This window comes from Thermobia domestica, chromosome 2 (assembly GCF_964235325.1).
Source record: "Thermobia domestica chromosome 2, izTheDome1.hap1.1, whole genome shotgun sequence".
NCBI classification, from domain to species: Eukaryota; Metazoa; Arthropoda; class Insecta; order Zygentoma; family Lepismatidae; genus Thermobia; species Thermobia domestica.
In genome coordinates, this window is record NC_137455.1 from 369,449,791 (window position 1) to 369,473,609 (window position 23,819).

Below are 23,819 nucleotides of genomic sequence, written 5' to 3' on the forward strand. Positions count from 1 at the left end.
AGCGGTAGTTATTCATATACTATTTTCTACTATTGAAACGGAAAGTTACGCATTTCTCCGTTAGAAGTTACGCATTTCTCCGTTAGAAGTTACGCATTTCTCCGTTAGAAGTTACGCATTTCTCCGTTAGAAGTTACGCATTTCTCCGTTAGAAGTTACGCATTTCTCCGTTAGAAGTTACGCATTTCTCCGTTAGAAGTTACGCATTTCTCCGTTAGAAGTTACGCATTTCTCCGTTAGAAGTTACGCATTTCTCCGTTAGAAGTTACGCATTTCTCCGTTAGAAGTTACGCATTTCTCCGTTAGAAGTTACGCATTTCTCCGTTAGAAGTTACGCATTTCTCCGTTAGAAGTTACGCATTTCTCCGTTAGAAGTTACGCATTTCTCCGTTAGAAGTTACGCATTTCTCCGTTAGAAGTTACGCATTTCTCCGTTAGAAGTTAAACGCCGAGCTGTTGACATCTACTGGATGAAATTTAAGTTTTAGTGCGTGATCCTTTCTATTGTATAATATTTATTCTCAATTACTGACAGATCCAGAACTAATAGCTAACAGAATGAGTACTCACTTTTCCTTGACAAGTAATGTTGCCAGAACAACTTCCATCGCCTTCATCGCCAGTTCGTTGCTCTCTTTAGACGCATAAGTGTTCCTGAAGTGGCCAAAGCTTGGCGTTCCTTGTTCTACAACATATCCATTTTGATGCATCTTGGATTGGGCCAGAAGTAAATTTTGGATTTGATTCCGGTACATGTTGACAATTTGGTGCAAGTCTACGGATGAGAAACGTGCTCTCGACTTGCATCTTGCCTCTCGAGTTCTTGCATCTGAAAATAACAGTTTATTGGTTAGGAAAGAAATTATGCAGTTAAGTTGTTTAATATAAGTTAAAATTATTTAGTCAAGTATTTTAAGTTTCAATAAATGTCGAAAACAAACTTTTCTGGGAGCTTAGTTAAACTACTTTAGAGCTATATAATTCGAAGTTATTAACCCTTACGATACCAAGGGTGGTTCGTCGAACCTATAATTATATTGTGAATTGTGCTTCCGTGTGGATAAAAAAAAAAAAAATCAGAAATTAACATTATGTAATGGATTGTTAAGAAATCTTGCTTGATTTTGCTCTAAACAGGTTCTCGTTTATTTTGTATTTAGCAATAATGGGAACTGGGTTCAACAAGCCCCCTCCCTGGTAGTGCATGTTACCTTTTTTTTTCGTTCTGACGAGATATCGTTGCAGCTTGGTGTTCTGTGCTACAGAAACACTGGCATATCTGGGCCTGGCAATACTAACGTTTTGCAACACTGATTGGCTTGGCAACACTGATAATCACCTCGTTATTGTTCAACGTGGTCTGATTTTGCAGTACTGAAAATAACTAATATTTTGAACATCCTGCGAGTTAGACGTTTTATAGCATTGCAGTGTTTTCGCAGCTTCAATGCTATTATTCTGAAGTCGAATAGTCTTTCTTTTGTGTGTCGTATCGTGTAATATCAGTGAATTTAACCTATTTGTATAACCTACATGTATAATTTCATTTATAATTATGTGTTTTACCCGAATGTTCCTGGGCGAGACGAACCCATGGTGGTTTGCCATTTCCTTTATGATGTCCAGAGGACGGGACCTATAGTTTAACGTGAGATTCAAACCACTTGTGTTCCCGCTTGTGGAATCGAACCCAGGACCCCTTGATTGCAAGGCTACGACCTTAATCACTCATCCATCCGGACACTCATTTATAACTGATTTAATAAAATCATCTAAGAATTTAATTTGAAAATTATTTTTTCTCTATGGGTTCAACGAGCCCCCCCTTGGTATGCTACGTTATAGAAAACACCTTGATATCGTAAGGGTTAAAATTTGAAGATTAGCCCTGGTTTTGAACTACAACCTTTGAAATTTGTTTTTGCATTGAGTTTGCCACCACAGTTTGAAATACAACAAGAGTATCATTTATCATAATTATATATCTTCACATTATCTGCAATTCTCTTGCATTAACATTATGCGCAATATTGGTCTGATTAGTGTTAATGGGTTTCCTTAAAATTTCCTCTCGACTGAAAATTTTGCTGAGTGCCCAATTCCTATAACAAGTTTCTTGATAAAATTTAGCTATATTAAAAGGAAGTGTCAACCACAATTGTTTTATTCATTTGCTTTTCCTATTATTGTATTATGGTATTATTATTATTATTTACAAAAATCAATACCAGCCAACAATGAGTACAAACAAACTTGCTATTATATTGTATTGGTTTATTTCTGAACAAAAAAAAAAAAAAAGCATTCATATTGGTCAGTCAACGCAAGAATTTGCCTGGATTTTCACGTTTTATCGAAAAAAAATCTCTTCTAAATTTTCCTACGAAATTTCCCTCCAACTACGAATACGGGTCAAGGGTTTTCAGTTCGTGTACGACAATTACATAATTGTGACTAATTGCGTTGCGGTATGCTTTCCTAGAAAGTGTTCTGTCTTCTATAAAATTTGACTAGTATAGGATCAGGACAAAATTTGCTCATTTGCTGCACTGCATGTTTGAATATCAATCCCAGTCTAAATTTGTAATTATGCTAACAGTCTAGTATTCTGCAATAGGAAATAGTTATGCCAGAAGTGAAAAAAGTTGCTACGATTTTATTCATTTCTAATTGGGATTCTGATATTTGGGGAATAGAATGGAACCATTGTTAATTATATGTATGGAACATGAGAACCAAAAAAAATATATATATGTATCTGAAGTAGCGGTCATGACAGTAAATATGTACATGTTTGGATATGTTTTTAATTGCACATTTTGTTATGTTTTGAGGATTCTCAATCAAATTGAGAATTTTAAACATTCATCCATAGGACGCCTAGAAAAGAAATTTAAGATTTATATATAAACATTAAGTTTGAAGTAATTTTTCTCGGGATCCAAAAGATCGAAGTTTGGAAATAAATTTATTGTATTTAGCCCCATCAAGTTAGCATAAAAAGTACAATTAGTTTATCAAAAGTGAGTATTATTAGTATACCTTGATTAGTTCCTTATATTACACTATAAAGTTGATTGATGCTCGTTCCCGAAGATTCAACGCACAACAAAGATTAACTGCAAGCATTATTTCATGCAAACAAACAAATTTACGCTAATTTCATCAAATTATCAATTATTTGGAAATTAGTACTTTTAAACTATGCACGCCCTAGGTTCATAGAAGTAGAAATCGCTATAAAGAAATTTATATATCCGGCTGTGGACGAAATTTCTGCTGAGTTCATTTTAGTTGCAGGCGAAAAATTGTGGAACATACACAAACTTATAGTTATCTGGAACAAAGAGGAATTGCCACAAGAGTGGAAAGAATTGTTCCAATTCACAAAAAATGCGACAGAACATTGTAATAATTTTAGAAGCATTTCTCTATCAACGTCCTCTAAAGTACTTTCAAACATTCTATTAGAAAAATCGACCCCACACTGGAGATTATCAGTGCAGATTTAAACGAAATCTACCAACTATCGACCAAATATTTTTCATTCGGCAAATACTCAAGAAGTGGGAGTATAATATCCCGGTACATCATTTATTGATTTTAGAAAGGCTTACGACTGTTAGAGAAACCTTGTACAACATTCTTACAGAATTTGGAATGAATTCCGATGTAAAGTCCGGGTAGGAGAATCCTTGTCCACGAGCTTTCATGCCGAGAATGTTCTGAAACAAAGAGATGCGTTGTCGCCATTATTATTCAACTTTGTTCTGGAGTACGCTATAAGGAAAATCAAAGATAGCGACCAGAGCCTAGAGTTGAAAGGTGTTCACCAGATTATGGCGTATGGTGATTTATATTTAATAGGTGATGATAGAATAGGAAGAAACGCAGAAGTCTTAAATGTTTGCAGGGGCATGGGTTTAGAAGTAAATGCAAAAGAAAACTAAATACATGGAAGTTCGTCGGAATTGCAATATGGCAAACTAAATGCGTTAAAATATCAAATAATACTTTTGATAAAGTGGATACTTTCAAATATCTAGGATGAATATTAACAGACCAAAACTATATTCACGAAGAAAAATTTATTAAAAGCAGCGAATTCCTGTCGAGGAATTTGAAGCTTAAAATATATAAAACTATAATCATGCCTGTCTTGTATGGTTGCGGAACACTGTCGCTTACTCAGGAAGAACAAAGTGAGAAAATCCTGAGACTAATATTCGGACCCAAGAGGAACAGGAATGGGTAATGGCGGAAACTTCATAACTAGGAATTACATAATTTATACGTTTTACCAAACATTGTTAGGGTCATCAAATCTAGGAGTCTTAGGTGGCAGGTCATGTAGCCAGATTGGAAGAAAGTAGGAACGCTTTGAAAATTAACTGGAAGACTATAATCGGAAAACTACCATTAGGAAGACCTAGGCGCAGATGGGAGGACAATATTAAGGTTGATCACAGAAAGAATATTAAGATTGATTATATTTGGATCGGAGAAATAGGAATCTGAAGTAGAAACTGAATCCAGTTGGCTAAGGATATAAGAGATCCATCTCCAAGTAAATGGATACAACCCTTCCAAATCTAGCATTATTCCCTCCAAAATAAAATGTACAGGAGACTACTTGACTGTACCCTCTGCCGCTTTTAAAACAATCAGAATGTCTTACGCCTCCAACTACATTGTTTTTCTTTTGAGGCTTTAGTTTAACGTCCGACGATTTTGCACTGAGAAATTATAGTGATGCTGGAATGCACTGAGGCTAAGAAATGCTGAAATTAAGAAAGTGGGAAGAAAACACACTGCACCACAATCTCAGTTGTTGCGAGCCGGAATATAACCAGGGACCCCAGGGAGCTCTACAATCAAGCCCCTAAAAAATGTGTTCTTTTGTATGAACTAATTTTTATTCATAGCAAGTGCTACTTTACACAACTGGTCGAGAAATTAGATTGTGCCGTTTTCAATGGAAAATCTCCCAAAAATATATATCATGGTCGCATCCCTGCGGGTACCCCTGTTCTATCCGTAAGTTTTATTAGTGGTAAAGATGTGAATAGTGAAAAGTTATTTCGGAAATGTAATAAAGTTTTCTTCCAGAAAATTGTTTGCAAGTGAAAAATTGAAAGGGATGTAATTAGATGTCATTCGCTACAGGACGTATAATCGCAAGTTACGTTAAACAGGGGAGACTAGGGGCCATATGCATAGTCGACAACGTAGGGGTCCCCTAGACGAACCGTACCTGTGGGCTTCCTCAACCTTCCCCTTGACTGTGCAATGCATAAAGCTTCCAAAGTGATCCCTCAGGTACGGTTAACACAGAGCTGATTGGTCTAGTACACCTCGAGCGAGGCTAAAATTTTGTCAAAAAAAAGTTGAAGGTAGAACTCCGAAACTCAATTCTACTATGATAAAGAATTAACATCGAAGCAGCAACTGCATGGATACAACGTATGCTATATCAAAAAATGAAATAAATGTTCTGAACTTTGTTCTTGCCAAGGCGGAAAAATAATGGTGTAGATTAGGAATACAGTTTTTTTTTTTTTTTTTAATTTTCAGATAAAGTCTGTTAACTTGAAAATAGTTATAAAGTGATATAGAAAAGCGGAAAAATATCGGTGTAGATTAGCAATACATTTCTTTTTTCATTTTCAGGTAAAGTCTGTTAACTCGCAAAAAGAAATATGGATATGTAGCTAGAAAACGTGTGAGGCTGTAGCTTTACAATAGAAATCCCACTAGAAATAAATTACATATACACTAATTTTTTTTTTTTTTTGGACAAAATCAGCCCATAGTATTTTTGTGAATGTATTTTCTAAACAATTTGCCAATAAAAGTTAACCTTAGGAGGGCATAAAAGTTACATCTATAAATACAGTATTTTTGGGAGGATATTCCATGCAAATAGCGTAAAACTTCTTATGTATTTATTCCTAGAGTGTTATCTAATTGCGTACAATTGTATAAGACATACATACATACATACATACATATAGTAAAAGGCAGACGTCTCAAAACCACGCACCAAACTTTGCAAGCTGCTTATTACAAGCAATTTTTGCATCTACTACGGTTTAATGCCAAGGTGAAGCTGGAGGGCTACAGTCGAGGTCCGTCCGTAGGGAACGGGCGAGTTTGCGATGTTGTGTAAACGAATTAGGGGTTCACTCGAGCAGACACTTTTACGAAATAGAAAATTTATAGGTAAAATACGATGTGAAGCCCTACATTTTTCGTGAAGGGATGAAAGAGTAAATATAAGTAATTACCATCAATGGCAGCATATTGAAATGATTTAAGTGATAATGAAAGTATTGTATGTGTAAGTGTGCTCTTCCACTATCCTCGTATATACGTATATCCCCATCGCTGACGCGCCTGCTCCCTATGGACGCACCCGCTCACTATCACTCGGAGCCGCCTGATGCGCTCCTACCATAACTCAGTTAGGTAGCATTCGTGCTTTTAGCCACATAGCACAAATTGATTCGTATCTTATGTAGTTTTTATGTTATACGCCCACACTGTATTTATACTGAGCCCTCCTGAAGTTAATCTGCAAGTAGTAATGGAGCTCTTCATATAAACATACTTTGCTAAAAGAAATAGAAAGCTCTAACCTAACCTGAAAATGTAAGAAATGTGTCAAAATTTGATAGAACTGTCTACTCGAATAATGATCAAATTAGTATAAAAAATATGCATCTATCTGTAGTAGGTGGTCACTAGAACCTAGTTTTCCATTATAATTGCATAATTATGAGCCATACTTCTTAACACTGTTTCCATAATCACGTGAACCGATGCATAATTTGAGCAATTACAGCGCGTCGATAAACAGGAGTTCGATTATGTCCACTTGTCTTTCCTTATACGCATATCACCAACACTAATGTGCCTGCTTCCGCGGACAAAATCATGCGTGATCCCTCAAATTGTGCCCAGCTTGGAATCGGAATAAATGCAAACTTATCCTGTGTTGGGCATGGTTTTTCACATTTATTTATAATATATAAGTTTGCAAGCATATTATAAATGTGTACGCAGCTGGTGGTCAGGTAAGAAACCAAGAATGCAGAAAACATTAGATCATTAGTGAAAAAAAAGGTATGTTAGCGCTCCTCAACTTTACCTATGCTAACCGAGAAATGTAAGAAAACACCAACAGGGAGAAGGATGTAAAACACATTAGAATAACATTTTCACGATGAAATATGTGTAACTATTGAGTCAATTTTTCCCATCAGTGATGATTCCAGTTTTTTTTTTTTTTTTTTTTTTTTTCTCGATTTCAATATACTGCGGATGAAATGTATTAGTAACGAAAATACTGAGAATTCACATTGAGCACGATAGGCTATGTGGTCCTGAGGGAACGTAATGGTTCTCGGGGAGAAATTCTCCCCCCCTCCGGCCGATCCTTGAAATCACCACTGGACCCCTAGAATCAATTCTGAAGCTATTCTACAATCTAATCTAAAATCTACTTCAGTACCAATACTGTAACAACAAGTATCTCTCGCTTATTTTGTTTCAGGTAGAAGTTGTTAGTCCATTCTTTGACCTTGTATTCAATATTTGCACGAGCGGAAGCAAAATATCCTGCAATCTTCTTTCAGGAATTGGTATATATTTTTAAATTGGATGCCATCAATATGTCTATTATCTATCGCTTAATCAGCTCAACGAATTCGGTAAACTCATTAACATATTCAAATATTTTGTCAGCACGGAGCATATGAATTTTATACAACAGAAACTGCTACGGGCTAGCAAAGGGTGCGTTGAAGCACCCCTAGCCATCCCCTTGACTTACGGGAAGGTTGCGGGCTTGTTTGACCCTGCGGGAGAACTCTGCAACGCAAATTATCACGTGTCCCGTACGTAGCCCCTAAGTAACCCGCAGAATAACTATGCATACGGCCCTAGGTCATTTCCGAGGGAGTGACTCCTTTGGAAATGTGCTTTGAGAATTTTTTCCACAATATACACCTAAGTACACAAGGCACCGGTGAACTATGATCATGGAGTGTGAACATGTTATAAACATCTATGTTATACATAAAAATACTTTCCAAATTTGTTTAGAACTAATATTAGCATGAAGACACGAAGTCCACGTGTCGAAAGGAAAAAACAATTTCTAATCTAACACTAATAGTGTCAAACTGGTTTCACTGTTTTTTAAAACAAATTTTTAAAAAAATATTTTCCGAAACAATTTCTAAACCATGGATGCAAATAAGTAAATTTTACTAGCACAAGGAAAGAACTGGCCCACATCCCACAATAGAAATCCTTTCCTTACCTTTGGTATGATATTAAATACTCGTCCGCACCGATGAATCACTCACCCCGGGCGAGTGGCTATTTGCATCCCTGTTCTAAATTAAACTAAATTTTTCATTGTTCTCTTCATGAACTATGAGTCTCTTGTAACTATTGTCTATGGTAGTCTGAAGGCAAAATAAAGCCTTCAACGTGTTGAAAGTATTTGGAAGTTTCTATTTGACCTGGGAAACAATCATTTCTTTATTGAACAGAAAAGAACTTACGATCACTGTAACAAGTAGAATTTAATATTTTATTCATTTACTACTGTACACACGTAAACGTTGAAATTAGAAAGCTAAGCGGTTGAAATTACCTGTATGGTTCTGTCCAGTAATGCAGCAAATTCCCAAACTTCCGCTGTGCAGCACACAGTGTTGTCGCGGCTTAGTTCCTGGACACTGCAATGGAGGTACGCAACGCCCGCTACTGCCATCTTTCATAGTACAATGGTTTGAGTGTTCCGAAGATCGCCCATGGTGTTCGAATTGGGCAAAATTCCTATAATGGATGGACCTCGTACATAGCATCCCATGTACGAGAAACAGAAATAGTAACGCTTTTATCTCCCACATCTAGAATAGAAAACAAGATTATAGTAAATCTAGAAAATAAATGAATACATCTAATAGATTTGTGAGTAGTATTCTGATCTATGGGATGAATACATTACATAAAAGCTATGAATATCTGGAGACTCAAAATTTGAGTGTGAAGAAAATAGAGGATTAAGTGGATGGAACGGATAACAAATTTTAGAGAAAAAACACATTTTAGCAGTAATTAAAAAAAAAATGCAGGTTGGGACATTCAGGAGGAACTGGAATATCAAAAGGTGATTAAAAGCACAATGGAAGGAAAAACGGGGAGAGACGAAGGAATTAACATTATTGGAACAAAACTCTTATATGAAGTTAGCTGAAGGCTGATGCATTGAAGCTTAGTTTTGGCAAGTGACTTACCAACAATGACAAAACATGCCCTTAGGCTAAAAAAAAAAAAAAAAGAAAAAAAAAGAAAGAAACATACTCCACAACCTCTGCAGGCTGATATGAGCTAAGGTTACCTAAAAGGTCCGTATCCTAAAGTCTCTAAGACGCCCTGGCCAGGCACGTAGCCAGGATTTCGTAATAGGGGAAGGGGGGGGGGGTCCGAGACATGAAATACTGTGGTTATCACACCAGAGTTCGATTATTCTAAGCTATTTTACTGTTAACATTTGTTCGTTTAGTCAGGATTTCGTGATGGGGGGGGGGATGTTTGATATGAAATATTGTTACACCAGGGGCTTGATCAATTTTACTAGCAACATATATTCGTTTGTTAAGACTTTAAAATTAGGACGTTAGCAAGGGCGCCGATTTCTCTAAATTTGGGGAGTCCATTCAGATGCAGAAGACAAATTGCATTCAAATTATGCCAATATATTGTATATTCATAAATACAACAATGGGGCCCACATGACCTTTGGGGGATCGGGCCCCCTTGGCCCCCCAGGATCGGCGCTCATGCATGTTAGTATTTTAGTAACAAACTATGAAGAAATCTCGAATAAAAGAAAATTTATATATATTTTTTTTTTTTAAATTACAATATCTACGTTAATTCTTTTGTTCATCCAAATATAATAATTTTCCTTTCATTATAACCTCAACTATTAAAAAAAGTACGTATCCAATAATGTCTTGTAAAATATTTTACATCTGCGTTCCTTTCTCTGTTAAATCAAATGTTAAAACAGTTACGTGGAAAGAAAGTCCTGTTATTATTCCGTCAACTACTGTTTGTTCCAAATGACAAGTTAAAGGAGCAATAGAAAACAGTTTCTGAAATAACATGTTTGATACTGCAAGGATGCGATGACGAAAAATTATTTTTATTTTTAGGTTTATTTTATCTTTATATTTTATCTTTATTTTTAACGCTGATTCTTCCTATTTCTTGTTTCTTTTTGTTTCGTCTATTTTTTATTTCTGGTCTCGAAGGGGGGGGGGGTCCGGACCCCCCGGACCCACCCCTTGGCTACGTGCCTGCCCTGGCGGTTGCTATGAACTATAGTTCCCGCATAAAAACATTTACTTCCTTCATCTCACTTGTGAAGGATTTTGGCATTCGCTTTGTAGACACAAGGACTGTTTAATATCTTATAAAATAGGTGACGAGCTAAATCCCGGGCTGTTATTGTCTACCCAAGTACACATTATAACATGTTCGAAATTTTGCAAGGTTTCCACACCAGGAAAGATTACAGACATTTTTAATGTTCAATATTTTAGAAAAGAAATTAGAAGCAAAAATATTTAACATTTTTTTATATATCTGCAGACTTAAAGCAAAAAGTGAATATTATTTATCAAAAGGGACGAATTGGAACAATCAAATTAAAATCGTGACTTAGTAGAACAGACATGTAGCATTAAATCTGTAGCCTGCTTAGTTAGCGCGAGAATGTAGAAATCAGTAAATGTGGTTGAAGGTGGTTCAAGTTTCGTACAGTTTTACTATTATTATTATTATTTTAGGTTTTGTATGATAAACTACACATGTTTAAAATTCGTATCAAAGTGAGAAAAATCATGCCTGTACCTGTATTACTGGTAATTATTTTTGTTTGCAAAGGTTCCGCAATTATTTTCTGTAACTATTCCATCATATCTTATAACCGCCACCAGGTTATAGAAGTATTTTTTGTTGACGCTCTGTATATTTCATAAAAAGACTGATTTTTTTCGATTAATACTTTATTCTGCGACGCAAATAAGTTCTTTCTTCGGTGGGAATTCCTTCCTTCCCACGCAACTGGACAAGTCTTTCATTGTTTTTTTCATATATATATATTTAAAAGATTGCTTTTTCGCGAGAAACTTTCAGTAAGCGACGAACCTTTTCAGTGTTTCTGACTTATTAATATGCACCGTATATATTCTACTGTTATTTGGAACTGAATTAAGTGCTTTTTTTAATCATTTATGGAAATATTTCAGTAGATTAGAGCAGAACAGGTGTCCAAGCGTCTGCGCCAGTCACTTCGCTTTTCCAGTTCGTTATTTGGTCTTTCCCCACAGTCAAGTTATCGCAATGTCTGGTGCGTTGTAGCCAGTGGACTAAAATTAAATTCTTTTCCATATTCTGTTTGCATGTGCATGCAAATGATTTAACTTAGTGGTTTTTAGAATGAACTGCCAATATTCTTCAGTGAACAATTGTAGCTCGTATCTCGAACCTTTGTGCTCGAGGAGTGACTCCAGGTTTGGAAGCCGTAACTACGCACGTCGCGTCAGGAATCAAGTATGACTGTTAAGGGGCACAAGCTATTAGCCGGTGAAGGACTTTCTTACGGCTAGCCCCAACTAGTGAAGTCCCAGGTTCACATACCCTGTGCGTATAAGTTATAAACGCGCCCTCCAACATTAGCATTCCACTTTGGAAACATTTTGCTGAAGACAACTCCTCAGGACTGTTTGGAGCAGCAACTAGATTATTACGTGGGATTATCCCGGCAACTTTTCCCCCAGTGCTAATCCCTCAAGTGCGTTAATGGTGAGAAAAGAATTTATAGCGAAGTCTCAATTATAATTTTGTGTTTACAAATCAAAGTGATAAAGGGCTACAATATGGTGAAAAGTAAAGTGCGATTTTGATAATGGAAATAATTATATATATATATCTTGTGATCATTTCTCTTCATTATTTTTCTTTTTAATAGTATTCTGATAAAAAAAAAATTATAGTGTCATTTAACCCAGTGTGTTTTCGTTTGTGTGAATGTTTGTGCGCGTTATGGTCTGGATGACCGTCTGATCGTCCGTGAGGGTTTCGAGACTCGACATCTGAACCCTCGGCGTCTAATGCTCATCTCGTCATTGAGACCGACGAGCAATTTGGAAACAATTTGGTAATCCCTTCTGGGAAAGGTCCTTCATCGTCCTACCCAGGTAAGTCCAGGTCTCCAGCAAATACCCATTGGCAGGACCACGGAGGACAGAACCACGAACAGTGACCCGATACACGAATCGATTACAAATAAATGGCCGCCCGAACAGAGACTAAGAACCCCGGGTTGTTACAGCCTTTTACCCCGTATTTTGAAAGTAAACACTGTGCAAGGCTATGTGATCTATGAAACAATCATGTCAGTCTCAACAATAATAGTCTTCAGACTTCCATTCCTAACTAAACCCCGTTCGGCGTAAGCTCTAAACTGCAATAAACAAAGCCACTTGAAACTAAATCTCGCCAATTTGCTGTTGGCCTACCAACGCTTCTACTCCTCCGCAAAATAGTTCATATGATTTGATTATTATTTTTGCTATGAAGCTCCAAATAAAACTGCTACATTATTATAAATGACAAATATAATATGGATTATCTAATAAAACTACAATGGAGTGTGGTTAGTGAAACAATAGAAATAAACACTAAGCATGCGCAGTAGTTATGGCGCCAATTCAACTGTGAAGGCGTGTTCTGCTTTTAAGTCTGAAAGATGGCTGACATGAATCCCGGTTCCGCAAGTGTTATGGTGAAACACGAACAAGGGAAACTTACTAAGCAACAATTATTTACCAGCGAAATTCAAATATATTTTTTAATCTTTCGAGTTTTTTTTTCTTTGCTGCTGCAAGTATCTGGACAACACAAGACAGTATTGTCAAAGGTGCAGGTGTATAATTTGCTCCTCCCCGTGGGGAGTGGGAGTGATTCATCACTAGCCAATCGTATCTGTGACAAGCGGATTGATACAAATATTTCGTTTATCGGAGTTTAGAGCTTACGCTGAACAGGGAATAGTTGGGAGTTATTTCCTTATACTTCTCGGAGATCAACTTTTAATGAAAGACCGGAGCCTAATTAAAAGTTCTCTCCGAGAAGGTGTGACCAAACTCCTAAGTAGGACTTGTGTATTTTCTGTGTGGTCTTTAATGCATCTAGAAGGTTTTCCAGTAATTTCTATTTCTTAGAAGCAGTAATGCAGGGATTCTATAATTAATTTGCACGTTACGTATAGTCAGTGTCGTAATAAGGGCTTGAGGACCACCCCGCAGACAACGTGGAGTGTGGCCCCATCTCTACGTCTTACTTCACGACTTGGGGGGGCCCCATGATGGCTTGGGCCCCCGCAATGCGGGGTCTGCAGGGCCCTTATTTACGCCCCTGCGTATAGTTTCGAAAATTATGACTCGCCTTGTGGCAAACTTTTTCCTCTACTTGTTTCAACTTCCGTATTAAAATTTTTTTCTGTAAATGTTTGAGGTGGAAGTTCTATGATTCAGGGAGTAATCTACACCCCCCAACACCCCCCAAATTTCTTCATACACACCCCTGGATGGAAAATCCAATTGTATCAATCAGTATCATATAGGTTATTTATTACATCAAGTTAAAAAAGGTTTAGCGTTTAGGAAGGTAGGCAATATTCTTATTTATTTCACTTCAAAATACGAAGCGAACTCGTTCTCATGTACGGCTTCGAGAACCACACGACCTCATTGTTTCGGGGGGTGTTTCGATTGAAACAATTGACAAAACAGACCGCTGATACCTACCTTCCTGTGCTCCTCAGTCGTTTCCGAGAAAAGAAATTGATGGACAGATGCAGATGACTGAAATTGGCACTCCTCAATAAGGAAAAATGTGACAATATAGTAATAAGCTTATACCAGATTCAGTTGGTTAAGCGCTACTCTGCAACAGGCTCGTAACCAGAGGGGGGTTGGGAGGGCCTGGCCCTCCCTAAATTTTTCATGTCCCGTCCAGACCTCAATACAAAATGCACAATTTAGATATTTGTAAGAGAATTTTTAATGACTTGGCCCCTCCTAACATATTCATGGCCCCCCAAAGCTCTGTGGCTGGTTTCGAGCCTGCTTTGCAAGTGGTGTATCAACGGACGGACGTTAGAAGGGTGTAGTCAAAACGTTTCTAAAAATGAAGAGATCGATTGAAGTAAAAATTATATATATTTTAGAATGAGTCTAGCGTTATGCACGAACGCATTTGGCGCTAGCTTAATTTTTGTAAAGTATATTTTTATTCACATAAATTCATTGAGCGGAACAGGTCTCATAGCGAGTCACTTTTTTAACTAAAATTTACTTTTTTCAAGTTGGTCACTAGAAGTTATTTTTTCAAATTTGTCACTAAAAGTTACTTTTTTGAGAGGTAAAATGACCTTTTCGTGTGATTTATGTTTTCATTGGCAGTTTTCTAAGAAAAATATGAAAACAAACTGAAAAAAACAGAAACTTGTTACTCATTACTCTTCTGAAAGCTTCAGTATGTGAAACAGTCAGCTTCATTCCCACTTCAGCTTTTACTCTTTCTAAAGCACAGTGGACGGTTGGTGGATGCTTAAGTTCTCAAGGTGGGATTGAGAACCCTTCTATGTCTATTGTTTCTTCTATCATAATAATCTTTTTCTCTCGTAATATTTAACACTTCGTTCAACGTTGTGTGTATGTGTGTGTGGTTCATCATGTTCGTCTTGTGTTATGGTGTTTGTATGATGTTCTTAAGAGTAGGTGATGAATTTGAATATTTCACGTTTTTGAGAACACTTAATGCGAAGTTAAATATAATGTCTGGGAGGGAACAGATCAAAACTCCCACAGCCAAAACCCCCACACTCAAAAAATGTCAAAACGCCCACACAAACGGTCATAACCTCCACACAAATGGACAAATCTCCCAAATACACGAACGGTCATAACTCCCACAGCCAAAACCCCCACACTGGTAATCGGTCATAACCTCCAACGGTCATAACTCCCACACATAGCAACGGTCACAATCCCCACATAAATGGACAAAACCCCCACACAAATGGACAAAACTCCCACATGCAGAAATTGTCACAACTGCCACACAAATGGACAAACTCCCCCACACAATCGGATAAATCTCCCACACTCTGAAATGATCCTGGTTGCATGTCTTGCCCTTGTACTTTTTATTCCACTTAAACTGATGTTGCAACTATTCTTCTTGCACTGTTTTCTAATGACAGAAATACTCAAGTGGGCGTCATAAAGAGCCGCAACGAAGACGTGCAATCACGATCATTTCAGAGTGTGGGGGATTTGTCCGATTGTGTGGGGGTTTTGTCCGTTTGTGTGGCAGTTGTGACAATTTCTGCATGTGGGAGTTTAGACCATTTGTGTGGGAGTTTTGACCATTTGTGTGGGAGTTTTGACCATTTATGTGGGAGTTTTGACCATTTATGTGGGAGTTTTGACCATTTATGTGGGGATTATGACCGTTGCTATGTGTGGATGTTTTGTCCATTTGTGTGGGAGTTATGACCGATTGTGTGGGCGTTTTGACATTTCTTGAGTGTGGGAGCTTTGGCTGTGGGAGTTTTGACCGTTCGTGGGTTTGGGAGATTTGTCCATTTGTGTGGGAGATATGACCGATCGTGTGGGCGTTTTGACCTAGACCCATCTGGGATGAAGAAATTCTGAAATAGGCCAGAACTGGTTCCACTTACTCAGAAGCTTTTTACATCTGCTAAGTCTGCTTACCGTAACTACAAAACATACTTTGAAAACCTAAGAAAGGATGAATCTCAAGAAGAAGTAAAGAAGAAACAAAACAACAAAAAGAGCGAGAAATTGACAAAGGAAAAAAAGGGTTATGATGAGATTTTGTGTGCTTTTGACCATTTTTGGTCAGTTTTCAACTATTTACACGAGACCAAACCACTATGAGCCCTGGGATTATTAAAATTAGGGTATATTAAAGAAGACAAAACAGTAAGATACAAAATATTTGTAAATTGAAAAACTGGATTTCTGGAAAATAACAATCAATGAATAATTTTCTTATGAAAGATATTCAGAGCGAATAACGTAGCCAGGAAGGGCAGGAACGGAGATTAGGAGATCAAATAATATTACAACAATTAACGTTAACTACAGGGTTAGAATATTAAAATAATGAAATTGGAACTATGTACAGTATTAATTCCTAAACGAATATGATTTCAGCATGGAACGAGGGAATTTTTCTCAATTAATATTTTGGAAAAAAAAAAAAAAAATCACCCACTAAAACTTGCTGGGGGTAAATAAATTGAAATAACAGAATTTTGCAAAATAATTACAATAATTCGTATGTAATCAATTTACATGTAGGGGAATTATTGGGTAAAATAGTGGAGATTAGTTCCCAATACAGTGAAACCTCTCTTAACGGACATCTCTCAATAATGGACATCTTCATAAGAGGACAAACTTTCTTATTCTTCCATGCCATAAATATGTGTGGTGTGGTGTTATGAGAGGTAACCCTTCCTTTTAGGGACACCTCTCATTTACAGACAAGTAATCGCTTCCACCGATGTCCGTTTTGAGAGGCTTCACTGTATTACTTAGTTTAATAATAATAAATGCTCAAATGTGTGAACTTACTTTATTGAACCTACCACTGCGAATATTATTATTATTATTATTATTATTATTATTATTATTATTATCAGTAGTAGTAGTAGTATTGCAATAGTTGCGTAACAAAATATACTGTTTTCTTGTTTGAGTGTTTAAAAATTATATCACTATTCTGAGAGCACACCCCCCTTTTATTTTGAACACACCCAAGTAAAAATTTCTGGCGTACTTACTGCTATGATTAATAATTTTATTAGTGATACTTCGAGAGTCAATTTTCGTGACGAGACAGCATTTTTACGAGATTCGACTCGAGATTTTAAGCAGTCGAATGTCGTGCCAACACTGGTGATGCAACGAAACAAGATATCTATATCTCATGTATCGTATTGATAATGGAGACTTCCATACGAGAAGTTTTGATATAAGACTGCCTACAATCTTGTCTAGACTCATGTCAATATGAAATTAGGTAACTGTCTTACGGAAATTAAATATGAATAAGTATCGAAAAATTCAATAAATGAAAAAGTAAAAACTTTCAAACAAATGAATTTCTCACACCGCAACTCGAACACTTGGAACGTAGTTATTGACAATTACAGGAATGTCACAGGTGGAAACTTGGGGTAATTTATTGGAGACTAACATTGAAACTGGAAATATTGGTGGATTACCACTTCCGGTTTTAGTAGAGACTTCTGGAAACTATTGAGACTAGATTTGATGTTCTCCATAGAGATCACCATTTAAACTAGAATTGGTTATTTTTCTGCCACTTAGATTAAGAGATTCGAGTTTATAGTATTCTTCGTACGCTTAATTCTAGAAAAAAAAAAAAAAAGTTTTCACTAGGTTAAAACCGGAAGTTGTCAATGTGTCACTTCGGGGTTTAAGTTAAATTGAATGTGTTCTTGGGATGCTAAATTGCAGAAAACTGCCATGTTTACAGTTTTCGCTAAAGATCAACGTTGAAACCGGAAATAGATCATTTCTACCACTTCCGATTTGAATATGTGCTCCGAAAATAAATTTAACTTCACTACATTGATCAAGTAGATCTTAAGATTTTCTGTCTCCCAGATAGACATACGGACAGGTTAAGTATGAAGAAGTAAACCAAGTTCTTTAACTAGCGTTATTATATGAGTTTTGGTAAACCAAGTTATTAAAAAAATAATTAGTGTTATAGTATGCGTGTCGGATTTAGAGTATGACTTAGGAATTTAACCTGGGATTTCGTGCTAGCCATTCAAGCTAAATTTTTTTGGATACTTCTCCATGCGGGATTCATCAATTATGAACAATTACAGCAATTTAAATTATAGATCAATCACTAGTATAACTAGTCGTTTCTAAAGAATACTAGTGAAATCTAGCTACGAAAAGGGAAACTAACGCATGGAACAAGTAAAATGTTCTCTTGAATAAATAAATAAATAAAAAAAAAACTGTACAAGTTAGACGCATCAATGAAACCAGTATATTTCTCTACACGGTTACGAGAAAAATTACTTCAATTTGTATGTTTCTATGCCAGCCTTCAGATCAGTTTCCTCGTGATTCCATCAAAGGATACATTTGAACATCCTAATATTGAATTCAACACCCTCAAAATTATAGAAAGTATAATTAGAAAATTATCAAAATTTGTAATTATTTTTAGCATTGGTATAAGCTATCTGATTCATACTAGCTTTGCTATATTCAATAAAACAAATACAAAAAGAAATGCTGAGCAAAGCCACGTTTTATTATAAAAATAATAAAATTGACAGTTTCGGATATCTAACATATCCTTCAGACATTATCAAAAATAAATATTTCGATAGTGTCTGAAGAAGGGTATGTTAGATATCCGAAACGATCAAATTTATTATTTTATAATAAAACCTGCTTTGCTCAATATTTGTATTTTAGTGTGGTATACGCTGTAGTTCAAAGATCTCAATTGTGATAACTTTTGTCACCCCCTTGGACGGAACATGTTTACAGGTGCTATCATTGGATTGAGGATAATGTAGTTTTTTTTTTTTTTTTTTTTTAAGAAATTCCAACTTTATTTTTTATTTTTTCTTTTTTTTTACCAGTTGCACGAGTTCGATACGATTTGTTGAACGCTTCTACGCCTTTGCACCCAGAAAAATAAATTTAGTTTAACGTCCCACAATTATGCCCTCTAGGCTAAGGGAGACATGATTAAGGCAAGTTAATTATGGAAGATTCGGTGGAATGAGAATGTGGGAAGAAACTACCCCGGAAAACACATTACTTACAGTGTTTACTAGAAACTTGGCGGGAAGATCGAACCATTGACCCCACGCACCAGAGCTGAGCGCTTTTCCATTGAGTCACCATGCCCCTTCTCTGCACCTAGGGGAAATTACTTTCGGAAATAGAAGTAATTCATATCCAATATCGTACTGTACGGCACTTTTATCGAAATTAAATACCTACCTAACTTGTAAGATTACTTCGAGAAACTTTCTTTCGAGTGGCACAGTACGTGTCTACCACTGCGCTGTTTTTTTTTAAATCAGTTTCACATCTCACGGTTATGTCGGCTGAGCAAAAAGACTTTTTTCATTTTCTTAAACGCTAGAACTGAAAGAATAGGAAGCCACAAGTAGAACCTGAAATTTGGGTTATATACGTAAATTCAAATCGTACACTCACCTTCAAACTTCTCCAGCAATATCGTGCGCCTGTGAAACAGTGGCGTAGAAAAATTTCTTTGTGGGATACTAAAATATTTTAAAAGGAAATCTTTTAAGAGAGTTTTACACTTTTCTTGTAATAAACTTTAACCCTACTTGCGCATAATGGGTAACACGTATGCCTGTGTGTACGATATTTCGAGTTTGATTCTCTGTGCGAAAGCATCGAACTCACTACGGTGATTTGGATTCAATTTTAAACCTTAGATCGAAGTCTCGTACAGCCTCGAGGCTGAAAAAAAAAAAAACCTTGAAACTAGCATTAATAATCTGAAAAGTAATATTGATATGCAGTTTCTCTACAGCATTTGTAGTTACAGAATTTGCTACATAAGGGCTACATAATTCATAGACTAAAGCAAATTATTCGAAAGAATATAGTGAATAATTATACATTCCCACGTTTGATTTTTATTAAAATGCTCTGTCAGCAGCGAGGTGTTAGGACGAATGTTAGTGGAAAAATTTGGTATGTACCACTGTAGTATTTGAGCCTTAATTTGAAATTGAACCCGGAACCTAATACACTAGAGATCCACGTGCTAGCTTCTAGGGATATTTTGATGAAATGGTGGTATAAATAGGCAATGGATCTATAAAATATAGGACCGAAACACTTGCTCTGCTGTAACTATAGACTAATTATTTCGAGGAACTATGAAGACTGGTTAAATACCTCACCTAATCACATTCATACATTTAATCACACACACCTAATCACCTAATCACATTCAGTAAGATACGAACTAGTTACGCAGATAAATGGTAAATGTGCTGCAGTTTGTGCTAAATTGAATAGACTCAAGAGTCCGAATATTGGATTTGTTGAACCCAAATTGAAAGTGACATGAAATCTCAGTTTAACTTCCCACGTTTATGCCCTTGAAGCTGAGATGGGTGATTAAGCCAAGTGAACGATGTAAGAATTTGTGGAATGAGGGTGTGGGAGGAAACTAAACTCGAAAAAACCCACCGATACGCTCACCACAAAGTAACTTGGCCGGGATCGAACCAGAGACCCACGCTACCGAGGTAAGCGCTCTACCACAGAGCCCCCTTCCCCCCCTCAACCAAAATTGAGGGCCTACTTGTAGGCTCTATTGTAGATTCGATAGAAAATCAAAGATGTCAAAGAGAATCATAGCAATATACTCTTATAGCAGTAACAGTAACTTAAAAAACGTTGCATTGAGTTTCTAGTGCTACTTTTCTACCCACAACGTTCTGATTATTATTTTTTTTTCTATTCACTAATTTAGATACCAGATGTATCAAATAGGGGAGGCCAGCTCCGTTCGGTAAGGATACGAAACATGTAAGTTTCTGCAAACAGGTGTTTAATTTAAAATTTTGGACCTTTACCAATCTTATCAGTAGTTTGGACTCCACACTGGTAAAACTTAAATGAAAAAGCTACGTTTCCTATTCAGCAAACTGAAGGGAACTTAAGGGAATTCAAAATGAAATATTTCAGATTAACGGTCCCACAATTGTTCTTGTGAGGTTAAGGGAAACTCATGATTAAGGCAAGTGAATTATGGAAATATTGGTGGAATGAGAATGTGGGAGAACTGGAGTAACTGGAAACCCACGAATATGATTTCCACCACGAACTTCGGGCGGGAATCGAATCAGGGTCCCCTCGCAACAAAGGTAAGCACTGAACCAGCTAAGGTAACTGAAAAATCACATTGGGCACGTGCACGTTATGTGAGGGTAACCTAGTGAAGGAAACCCTTGTTATGTGAGGGAAAATCCTCAGTTTCTTAATGTTTTATTGTTATGGTTAGGGCTGAAGGGAACCGCTTGCTTAACTGACAAAGCTGTCATTTAACATAACTGGTTTCACCAGTACGAAACCCAAAATTGTTAGTGCGATTGGAAACCTGGTTTAGACTGAAAATTACATATTCCCAACAGCTTTCAATTTTTCGTACATTTACCCGTAACTTAATTGGGCTATGGCCCCGGATTTGATACACCCTGTATATTACTACTTCCAATACAGTTTTAATCTGAACACTACTTCGCTGTGGTGTCTCCCACCGAAATGTTAGTTTACAGTTCATTCACTATGATCTAGCGCAGGGGTTCTCAACCGATGTGTCGCGGCATTGGTGTCGCGCATTCCTCTGATGTCTATAGCGAAATTTTAGAATTTAAAAATGAAAGAATTTAACAATAATTAGTTAAAATCGAGACAGACTGTACAATCCGCGGCAAAAAACCTGCAACATGAGGATGTAAGTTTATTGTGATACTACGTCTAACAGTACAGGGAATGAACATAACGTCTAAGTGGAACGAATCACGCCAGGATAAACCTTGTCCTCCTCCCGTGCACACTTATTTTGGAGCAAAAGACTTCGTCATTTCACAATAAACTTATATGCTCATGTTGCAGGTTTTTTGCCGCGGATTGTACCAGTCAACATTTTCAGCGGTAGCAATAATGTTCAGTGCTATATAGAGTCATTATAAAAACTAATAGGTTTCACTATGATATTTATAATAAAGTGTGTTGCAATGTCCTTGACAACTTTTGTCTTTAGCCGAACTACGCTGATCGATCAGACTGAACAGACCTCCCTCCCCAAACAATCTTTCGATTCAGTAAATTTATCGTGTGATTAATAGGAGTACTAAGCTCCTATGATCCATAAGCCGAAAGTGACGAATTCATTAAAATTTACCACAAATCTAAGTGAAAACTCCCGTTAATTGCGATAGGAGTCTGGTGTTTTGTGACCACAAACTTACAATCACGCGACAGGCGCACATTCAAATCTGTTGGAAGAGATCCGAGCTTTCGAGGGTGGGGTCCAATGCAAAAAACTACGTGTAAGCAATATTGAACTATAGTATTATTCTGCACCAGAAAACACTACCGGGTAAGTAATTGTAAATCTATATTTTCAGAAAAACATAACTAAATTGTTTTTATAAGAGAAAATTAAATTCAGTTTTACGTCCCACTGCTATGTCGGCTAGGCTAAAGGAGACTGATGAGAAATGAATGAAATGGTGGAATCAAAGTGGGAGGAAAGGAAACAACTCTGAGAAAACCAACTCTTTGTCCACCATAAAGTTAAATTGCCGTGAGTGGGAATCGAACCAGAGACCCCACGCACCAGAGGTGAACGCTCTACCGCTAAGCTACCGCGCCCCTTATAGGAGAAAGTACAGATTAAATGTACGACCAAATTGTCATGCTACTTTAATAGTTTCCTTGTTCAACTAATTTCACTGAGAAAGTGTACAGATGTATGTTGAGTTAGGAAGGTTTCGGGGAGGGGTCTGCACCCGGTGGACCCCTATGCTTACGCACCTGCATCTGGAAAAATTAGACTTCAGAAAAGTTCTCAACCTATAAATTGAAAAATAATTTAAGGAATAATTCAAGGTAAGCCTCGAAATCTTATGTAATTTTTCTCCTTACATTAGCCTTTGAGTTTCAATACCAAGGAGAAGTTTCAAACACACTGAATTCGGAAATTAATACGACTATTGAATACAGTTCTCCAATGAGGATCAAATTTTCTTTCACAATTAAGTTACATCTTTAAGATAAGAATTGTGGATCTGGAAAGTTAAAAACTTTTGTTGCTGACTGTACCTAAAAGTTTAGAAGTTTTTACTCACGATCTCCAATTGCACTAACTATAGCTCTTCTGCCATTGAAGCATTTTCACGTACCGAGATCCACTGAATTGAAATCAAGAGTTTTGTACACTTTTTCCACTTCCCAGTTTTAACAAGGTGTCACAATTAAAACTGTTCTTTAAAAGCATCCCTGTAGGAAGAAACTTTGCTGAAAATAACCCCGATGGCTACGTGATCGTGTGCAAACCGCTACTTGTGGTGAATGACCTGTCGATATCTAAAATCTTTCGTATTTGGTAACAGTTCAAGGAAAGACCGAACAAAAATACAACTTTTTGGTTGCAATTGGGTATGACTTAAGCTCAAATATTAAGATTTAGGTGAAGCGAAAACTATTCTGGGAAGTGTGTATAAGGCTGTAAATTCAGTCCGCTCAAAAGAAAGTAAAATGAGTATTTGAACGTTCCTTTCAACAGCGAGGCTATGAGACGGGACTTACTGATTAATGTACAGCGGTGGACACTTCTAAATGGTACAGCCATATGGAGATTTACGGCTAAGGTGTACCATTTAGAAGTGTCCACCGCTGTACAATCCGAACCACAAGAGCTTCCGCCAGGAAGCTAACCCGGGTCTCATACGCCAAAGGCACGTACGCTAACCGCTTATCCATGAAGGCGCTCCCCCCCCCAAAAAAAAAACTAATCACTTCCCCCCTTGGTAAATCTTGAAATTAAAATATCCTGCCTCATGCTTATGGTCTTGA

At 36.9% G+C, this 23,819-nt stretch overlaps 1 protein-coding gene across 4 annotated transcripts in view; it reads right to left on the bottom strand.

Moving 5' to 3' along the window:
* The window catches only part of LOC145678831 (chorion peroxidase-like), a 73,481-nt gene that overhangs the window by 40,938 nt on the left and 8,724 nt on the right, over positions 1-23,819 (bottom strand). Inside the window, exons 1-3 of one of the 4 annotated variants that reach the window (XM_081749379.1) lie at positions 23,093-23,235; positions 8,666-8,924; positions 571-829 (exon numbers count right to left, since the gene is read on the bottom strand). In XM_081749379.1, the coding sequence (XP_081605505.1) occupies positions 571-829; positions 8,666-8,924 (518 nt within the window). In that variant the 5' untranslated portion in view covers positions 23,093-23,235. Of the gene's footprint in view, positions 1-570; positions 830-8,665; positions 8,925-23,066; positions 23,236-23,819 lie in introns of those variants that run through there. The other 3 variants (XM_081749380.1, XM_081749381.1, XM_081749377.1) reach the window with 3 other exon arrangements.